Below are 8,887 nucleotides of genomic sequence, written 5' to 3' on the forward strand. Positions count from 1 at the left end.
AGAGAGAGAGAGAGGCTCGGCGAGGCGCCTCGGATGCGGCCCGGCCCCGCGGGGGGTGAGTCAGGGGCTGGTGGAGGCGGCGCCAGCGGCAGCGCCGAGGGGAAGTGCCGCGTGCGAAAGCGTCTCCAGCCAGAGCAGGCGCGCGCGAGTGTCACGCGCGCCGGCCGTGCCCCTCGGGCCCCCTCAGCGTGGGGCCCGGCCCCTCGCACCGGCAAGCAGTCTTACTCATTTTTCACTTCCAGTCCACGTCACGCGGTGCATTACTTAGCGCGGTGCGGTCGCCGCGAGACGCCACTGCGCTTCCAGCCTTCGAGACTGTCGCATCCCCAGCTGATCGCCTCTCGCTGATCGCCTCTCTCTCGAAACTTACCCCCCGCCGTGAGCCTTCCGCTGTTATCGCTCGGTGCAAAGCGAGACGTTCGTGAGGATCCGCCCCTCGTCCTCGTCGACCGCGGGACCAGCTCATGAACGAGTGTGTGGAACGCATGCCCGCTACAGCAGCGAGCCAGACTCTAGTGTTCGATCGAAGGCGAAGACCAAACCCCGTCGTGCAACTGCACCGCGGACGCGGAGGGAGCGCCCTGCCTGCCTCCCTCGGCAGCCCAGCCGCCCGACACCGCTCCTCCAGAACGACGCCATGGCCGTCCTGTGCGAGGACATCCTGGTGGCGGCCCCGAGCGGGCACCACCTCCTCAAAATCTACGTAAGTAAAGCAGTCGTGTGGCTTCCCTTGTTCTAAAGTCACACCCAGAGAATCGTTTCGTTGATTTGAAATAAGTTTTTAATTTGAGGCATTTCTTTAATTTAAAGAAACTGCTTTGAATCAAAGCAGCCTTTTTGAAATTAAAGAAAGGGTTTACTTGAATCAAATTTATTTCTTTGAATCAAAGAAAAGAAGAAAATTCTATTTCAATCCAAAGAATCGTTTCTTAGATATAGATTTGAAGCAGCGATCTCAACTGCAAGAAAATTCAATTTAGCTGTTTTTTCTTTGAATCAAAGATATATTTCTTTGAAATAAAGAGATTGTTTCCTTACATTGAACAAACATCTTTAAATCAAAGAAGGCCCTCTTTGGATAAAAAGAGGCTGCTTAGATTCAAAAACATTTCTTTAAATCGATACTGAGTAAAGAATTTCTTTGTTTTAAAGCAGGCTCTGTTGATTCAAAGAAACGATTCTCTGGGTGCACCCCCATCGGACACATCCTGCCACATGCGAGTCCCGAACTTGTAGGGCAGTAACTATACGAAAGCGTAAGCCCAAAGCCACCATGCATCTGTCGAGGTGGCATCCGTAGCCCGCAGCCGAGCCCCAAGCCCAAGCTTGACGGCCCGGGTGGGGTAGGTCGTGTTTCTCGGGCCGTACTTCCGCGCCGCGGTGCAGCGTTGGGCCGCCGACGAGCACTTCCCTTGTAGAGAGCACGGAGCGGGGAGGTGGCGAGGGGCGGCGCGTGGACTGCTGAGCGTGCCGATGAGTGCTCTTTTTCGTGTGTTGTCTTTTTTCATCGTGGGTCCCAAAGCGGTCTGGTATGCAGAAATGAAATGTAGGTTACTTATAACTCCAGAGGCTATTTCAGAAACCCTTTGTTTATTGTAACGTAGGGAGCGCTCAAAATTTTAAAATCGAACTAGTTTAAGGCTTTGCTGATATGATAAATATTTAGTCCGCGATGTGTCGTTGTGGCGAGGGAGTTGGCCGAGGCGAAAACGACTAAGGTAATCCGGCAGGTGAAATCCGAGGAAATTCGAAAAAATCCGGGGTACACTCTAGACAAATTGTGTGAGGCTTTACACAATTTTGTCCAATTTAAGGAACAAAATTGCATCCTTTCTGGATGTGCACGAATCAGTTCCATTTCTATGGACAAAATTGTTCTTTTACATTTAGAGTGTAATCCTCGAGAAAAGGCAACATAATCCGGAGGGTACTCCAGAGTTCGTCCGGGTAATCCGTAATCCGGCTGACACAAAGTTTAATAGTCCTTTCCCCCTCGGAGTTAGCGTCTTGAAAACTAACAGACAGATCCCTACGCCCGCAAAGCTTTCCAACCCAGTTGTTTCGCAACAAGCCTCCATTGCGCTCGTCTAGCCCCGCCCCGCATCGCTGCGCCCCACCGCGCGCCGCCCCGCCCCACCGCACCAGCCGAGCGGACCGTCGAGAGATGCCACTTCAGTCGCGGTTGTGCTCTGTTGCAGGTGGTTGTCGCACCCGCGCCCCACCACTCACCCGCCGCAGGCTGCAGCAGGCGTCGGCCGCTGCCACTGACCCCGCAGCCGGGGCCCCAGCCCCAGCCCCAGCCCAGACCTCCGCACCCCCACAAGCAGCACCAGCCCAAGCGGTCCCAGGGCCACAAGATGACGAGCACCGCCCTGCTGCTGCTCGCCGCCATCGCGGCCCTCTGCCTCGGGTGAGTCCCCCCTCCTGGAGAGCGAGCGCCGTGCGGGTAGGCAGTCCCGGCGTGCGCCCGTGTCGTCCCGTTGCCTACCCCGGCTCCCGCAGGCTGACGGAGGCACACTTTTTTCACACTGCCCGCTCTCGGGACCCCGGGTTTCTATTTGGTGCGACTTGTGTGTCGGCAGGGACGACGCTCTGAGGGAGGGGCAGCCCAACGCTCTGACGGACGACATCGACCCCGAGCTGCTCAAGCTGATCGCCGACGGAGGCGACATGTAAGCATTCTGCCTACATCGTGCATTCTATGCGCCGCCGTCCCCCCCGGGGCGCGGTGCCCGTCCGTGGGAAGCCGCTGACGTCCGCATTTTCTCCCTCTCTGACTTGCAGGGGCATTGATATGGCGGACCGCGACGGCCGGAGTCTGGCCACCGCGAGCAGGCTGTACCGCGAGCTCAAGAAGAAGGAGCTGCTCAAGACACCCACCGTGCAGAAGCCCCTCACGCTCGAGGAGAGGAGACAGAAGGTGAAGGAGAGGGTGGAGAAGGTGCGGAAGATGATGAAAGACAACAGGGAGCGCAGGTTTGTGGAAACGCAATAACGGCAGCGTTCTTTATTTTTCTAGTTATTTCCCCTTGTTTGCCAGGAGAATAACGATTTTGTCCGTTTCGTTCAGGCTCAAAGGACTGCCACCAGTGCAAATTGAAATCCACGGGGACCCGTTGAGCGGCAAAGTGGGCACAGGAAGGTCCGCCGCCAAAGAGGGCGAGAACGTCGAGGACAAGTCTTCAAAGGCCAGCGACAAGGAGGCGAAGGAGCAGATCAACCCCGAGGCCAGTGACAAGGCGTCCCAGACAGGCGACAACCCCAACGAGACAAGCGAGGCCGCCAAGAAGACCAAGAGTGACAAGTCTACTGAAAACGAGACCTTGAAAACCAACGAGGACGACGTGGGCGTCAGTGGTTTGGAAAAGGACGTACCAAAGGGAGACATCCTTCCGAAAGACTCTGTCACGTCTCAACCCTCGACTCTGGTGACAAGCCCGTCCATGGAAGAGTATACCTCCACGACCCCTACCCTACATGCAGAGACTTCCTCCTCCTCCACTCAGGGGAGCACTACCGCGGAGGCGACGTCCACTACCCCTTCACCGCTGGAACTGAGCCCAGTAGCGCCGCCACCCAACCCCGTGAGCACGGCCTCGACGATCTTCCCGACGATCTCAGACAAGGAATCTCACGCAAGGGATCAGGTACTTTTTTTTACGGACACCACACAATTACGTCCCAACTGTCTTGCCGGGAACATTTCTAAAATATTGACTTACTTTCACAGGATCAATCCAGCAGTACACCGTCATCACAGGAGCCATTGGAAACTAGTACAGCTCCAGCGATAGCCCACGTGAACGTCCAGCCCAGTGCCTCTCCTGCTCCAGGGGTGATGCACGAGCCGGTCCAGCCCATCGCGTCTCCAGCTCCCGCGGTTCTCCAAGTGCCAACCCAGCCTATCGCTTCTCCAGCTCCAACCGTGGTCCCGATGCACGCCTTGCCGAGTGCCTCTCCAGCTCCAGTGATGATCCACGTGGCAGCCCAGCCCGCTTCCCCAGCTCCAGCCGTGGTCCCGATGCACACCTTGCAGAGTGCCTCTCCAGCTCCAGTGGTGATCCACGTGGCAGCCCAGCCCGCTTCTCCAGCTCCACATTTCGTTCAAGCACCGGCCCAGCCGATCGCTTCTCCACCTCCGTCGGTTGTTCAAGTGCCAGTCCGTCCTGTGTCTTCTCCAGCTCCAGCGGTGGCACCCGTCCACCCAGGGGCAAATCCAGCAGTGTGGCCGGCCGTCCTCACCCCAGCCCATCACGCTGTCCAGGCCGATCCCAGAGCGAACTCTTGGTACGAGTACGGGCACGGCCGCGCCGCTTCTCCAGAGCAGACGGAGGTGGACTTTCAGGCGTGGGCGGCCTTTGAGGCGGCCGTCGCCCAGGAGAGGGCGGCGCAGGAGGCCGTGGCCGCTCAGAGGAGGGCGGCCGAGCTGATGGCCGCGCAGCAGCGGGCGGCGCAGCAGGAGGAGGCGGCCAAGCAGCGGGCGCTCCAGGAGGCGCAGGAGACGCAGCGCCGCGCTGCAGTCCTGCTGGCCGCCCAGGAGCGCGCCGAGCGCCAGGGGGCCGAGTTATTGGCAGCGCAGCAGCGCGCGATCCAGGAGGTGATGGTGGCCAAGCAGCGCGCCGTGGAGCTGGCCGCGGCTCAGGAGCGGGCGGCGCGCGAGGAGGCCGAGCGCATGGAGGCGCAGCAGCGGGCGGCGCAGGAGGCGATGGCGGCGCAGGAGGCCGCCGTCAAGGAGGCGGCAGCCGCGCTGCTCGCCGAGCAGCAGAGGGCAGAGCGCGAGGAGAAGGCGGCTCAGCAGCGCGCCGAACAGCGCGCCGCCCTGCAGGACGCCATCGCCCAGCAGCAGCGCGCCGCGCAGGAGGCCATCGTTGCGCAGCAGATCGCCCAGAAGCTCGTGACGGACCAGGACCCGGCTCCTCCAGTACCCGACGGCCCCATCGTCCTTGGACCGCCCAACCCGGCGATTACTGCACCACGCATCGTGGACGACCTCCCCAACGGCGACCTGGAGAATCAGCGGGAGGTTGACTTCCAGAAGTGGAAGGCCGGACTCCCCAGGTACCGCAAGCCCGACTCGTACCTGACGCCGCTGCCCGACGGCACTCTCCCGCCCAGTCCTTACACCGCGCCCGGCACGTCGGGCCTGCCCACCCTGGACGAGTTCCAGAGGATCATGGAGGAAGCCCGCGGGCACGCCGTCAGCAAGAGAGACACCACGCCGACGGACACGCCAAGCACCACCACCCCGCGCCACGTCGAGCCGCGCGCACCCGCACCGCTGTGGCCGCGCGACCCCTACATGTCCAGCAGCACGGCGGCGCCCGCCCGACACCGCGACCACCGCCATCACCACGACGACGGCCACGTGTCGGTGCCCGGGGCGGCGGCTCCCGAAGTCCCGCACACGCACAACCCGTACTGGCCCGCCGAGCCCAACCCGGAGGAGAAGCCCGTGCATAAGAAGTTTAGACCGACGACGGCGGCGAGGCCCTTTCAGAACGCCACCAACGACGGCGAGCTCCAGCCGCCGCAGGGAGGCGCCCCCAGCAGCACCGCGGCCCCTGGGCGTCCGATCAACCAGGGCCCCGTCATAGCCATGCTACTAACGTCCACGACGGCGAGGCCGGAGCCTCTGCCGAACCCGCTGCCGCTGACGGTCGCCGTCCCGAAGGCGAGGCCCTCCGGGAGCAGGAGAAAGCGTCACCTGTGGAGGGGTCTCCAGGAACCTCGGGACGCGCAGTGCGCCCTGTTCGGCGGCTAGAGGACCAAGTCAACTAGGTCAACTCGCCGTTCAATCAGCCGCGAACCGTTATTAACTGAGAGCGTCCCTGGGGATAGTTTGTGAGAGGGTGCTCAGACATTTCTGCGTGCATACTCGCCACGGAGTGCGGCTCGGCGGCGCTTTGCAATCGCAGCACTTTCGTAATGGTGTCGCGAGAGTGCTCAGAGGGTGCACGCAGCGAAAAAGACGCGTCGCCAGACTTTCGGCCAGAGCGTGTACGGGGATCAACACTGTATAATAATTGCACTAACTTTTGTTTGTAGATTATTGAACTGCTCTGCTTGCATATGTGCCATCGCTATCGACATCTTGTCTGATTGAGTGCAATGGCACTCTCGTACAAATGTAAAAGTCACAAATAATTTATTTGTAAATAAAATTATATTTATTGAAACAACTAAACTTGTAAAATTTACACCCTTATACAAACTCGGAATCTGTGGGCGGTGGTGCTGCTGTCTTGATAGGGCCATTATATGGGCATTTTAGGAGGGAGATCGGAAAGAGGGGGGGGGGGAGTCGGCTTTTTACATTCCAAAGTTATCTGAGCTACAACAAAGTTTTAAATGCTCAGGCTATACCGTTGGCGGCCTGTCCCAATGAGAGCGCCCTTGGGTTGGGCACCAAAACACTAGACGATTTGAGTCGTACGGCAAAAAAAGGCAGATTGTTTTCTTTCTATGAGTCAAACTGGGATAACGCCCGGCTGCGGACAATGTCGGATTCGGGTGTCGGCGAGTGGCACAGCGCAGGCCCCCGCGCCCGAAGAGGGTATCCAAACCAAGGCCGCACAGGCGCGGTTTTAAGTCCGTCTCACGAAGGGGGCGATTTAATGTGGGTTGCCTGCCTTCAGGTTTTTTTTTGTAGGACGAATTGCCCGCACAAAACCACGCCTGAGCCCGCAACACTGGTATCTTCGCTCTGATACTCTCGGAACAGCAGAAAACATACTACGTACACGGGATAAGAGGTGGTAGAGGATGGGTACATAATTCAAAATGCAATTTTGTTCTCTACCCTCTACCCACCTTCATTATACATGCGCAAGTGTGTCATGTAAAATTGAGTGCATGGAGGTGGAGGATACGGGCACGGTTTCTAAAGATGACCCCACTATGGACGTACCCCGAGGCCACGGCCGCGACGCGCCCTGGACGGGCCGCCCTCTTCACAATCACAAAGCTGCTTGGCGGGGTGGCCCACAGCTCATCGCAGCGCCTGCAGCCGACGCGTAGGCAACCCAACTGACATTACAGCCTCGCAGTACCTGCTTTTCTTTTTAGAATATGGTGCTTTCTTTTTTCTTTTTCACATTTCACTGATAAGTTCCGCTACAACACAATGCACAATGCCCTCTGTACTACTGTATTTTTATTGTTTGTTCCTCGTTTGTTCGCTGGAGAATGCGCCTACAGTGTTGTGATGGGCTCATCGAGCAGACAAGCAGTTTCTACGCCATTCCTTGGCGCACTGCAGCCGCCCTGCAGGACTCGGCTATCCCGCACGGGCTGCAGCAGAGCAGCTGCAGTTCGGCTGGAGTTGCAAAGAATTTCTTGATGTCACCGGTACTTTTAGGGATCGTGTCCGTGGAGTGCCAGCAACCTTTTAGTTTTGGCGAATGTGAGCGCTGGCGACCGCAGATAGATGGCGTCTTTGGCTGGTTTTGGAACCTACGCCGCTTGCGCGCTGTTTATTTTTAACTCTTGCAGCGTTGTGACTTTTAGCTCCCGTAAAACGGCGCCGTTTTTGTGGTACTGTCACCGGAGCGCAGCTCGCAATATGGTGGACGGCAGCGCCAGCAGACCGAGGACGGCGAGCAAGAGGGCGGACGGATGACCCGCGGAGACAGCCGCAGCGCTCCTGCAGACATGGGCAAAGCAAATATTGTCATGCGATCTGTAGGGCCGGTCGGCTCCCACCCTAAAGGACAAAGCGGGACACCCGTGCAGCATGCAGCACCCTTATTCCTAATGCCGGAGCTGGTCATGGACAGTCTTAACTCGGCGTTGTACGACAAAATTAAATAAAACAAGGGGAGTAAAATTAAAATGTCGATATATTAGTTTAAAATACAATAACTACCTTCTAGTGCTAATGTCGTCGATGATTAAATAATTTATTCATGAGATTAGATGTGATGAGTATGACGGTGATGTTTGATGGGGTTAGTATATACGTGCTTCTACGAATAATAAATTAAGTAAAATGAATGGTCTAGATTTTGTTCTTCGACATAACTGTCCCGTTCGCCACCAATATTCCATTTTTATGGGTCTGTATTCTCTTCTTTTCTTCCCTGTAGTATCACAAAAATATATTAGAAGAGTGCCAACATAAAAAGACACCTCCACCACCCAACACAAAACACAACATTTTAGCTGAACGCCACCACCATCCGTCCGTAACCACCGCATGTTTTAGACTTGACCGCTGCCTCCGAAATACCTACCCTATTTGGCACTCCTTCCTCCAGTCCTGGGGGATGACGTCCTTGACGAGCTCGTGGAACTTGTCGAGTGGGCAGGGGTTGCCGTCGCAACCCTCAACGGGCACGACGTGTGCGTCCACGGCGTGGCTCTCTCGCACGAGCACCTGCACGGCAAGCATAGAGGTATGAGCAAGCCCGGTGGCGCCTACAAGTGCCTTACGGACAGACGGGTACCCACCTGTACTGCGTACTCGCCGGTGTCGGCCTTTTTGAGCAGCTCCAGGACAAGCATGGCGTTGAAGTCTGGGTACATTGCTCCCCAGGTCCGGATGGCGAGCCCCAGGGCGGATACGGTGTCGTCGTGGCCCGAGTAGATCCAGAGGCGGGGTTTCTTGGCACCGTCTCTCGTCTCCTTCATGGTGGCGACCAGGTGCTTGACCAGCGGGCCCGCCTTGAGGCGCTGCATGACCCTGGTGAGGACGCGGACGTGGAAGTGCCACAGGCTCACCTTCTCCAAGCGCTCGGGGTAAAAGGGCTTCACCCAGCTGGGGACGATACGCCCCTCGTCGGTCTACGACAACAACAAAAAAAACAATGCGATTGAATGCGCAAAATAATGCGAACTTATCGTTGTGTTTGTCTTTTCACCTGCAAGGAACATGAGGGGGGGATAAGGG

General features: G+C 57.6%; 2 protein-coding genes across 4 annotated transcripts in view; one reads left to right on the forward strand and one right to left on the reverse strand.

Moving 5' to 3' along the window:
* The first annotated feature begins 290 nt into the window (after nt 1-290).
* Nucleotides 291-5,919, forward strand: LOC113209285 (MAP7 domain-containing protein 1-like). Of its 2 annotated transcripts, XM_052275426.1 has the most exons (7): nt 291-703; nt 2,199-2,410; nt 2,583-2,672; nt 2,785-2,976; nt 3,071-3,647; nt 3,731-3,942; nt 4,030-5,919. In XM_052275426.1, exons 1-7 carry the CDS (start codon nt 638-640, stop codon nt 5,759-5,761), a joined length of 3,081 nt encoding a protein of 1,026 aa, XP_052131386.1. In that variant the 5' UTR covers nt 291-637; the 3' UTR covers nt 5,762-5,919. The 2 variants fall into 2 exon arrangements, with proteins under 2 accessions (XP_052131386.1, XP_052131385.1); XM_052275425.1 differs by having other exon boundaries at nt 292-703; nt 3,731-5,919.
* Nucleotides 5,920-7,133: 1,214 nt separating this feature from the next.
* LOC113209298 (prostatic acid phosphatase-like) overlaps nt 7,134-8,887 on the reverse strand; it is a gene marked incomplete at its 5' end in the record, with an annotated part of 2,954 nt that continues 1,200 nt past the window's right edge. Inside the window, 4 exon segments of one of the 2 annotated variants that reach the window (XM_052275427.1) lie at nt 7,134-7,642; nt 7,865-8,078; nt 8,232-8,374; nt 8,449-8,781. In XM_052275427.1, the coding sequence (XP_052131387.1) occupies nt 7,997-8,078; nt 8,232-8,374; nt 8,449-8,781 (558 nt within the window). 2 annotated transcript variants of the gene reach the window in all.

Source organism: Frankliniella occidentalis, unplaced genomic scaffold (genome assembly GCF_000697945.3).
Source record: "Frankliniella occidentalis isolate FOCC.00 unplaced genomic scaffold, Focc_3.1 Scaffold619, whole genome shotgun sequence".
NCBI classification, from domain to species: Eukaryota; Metazoa; Arthropoda; class Insecta; order Thysanoptera; family Thripidae; genus Frankliniella; species Frankliniella occidentalis.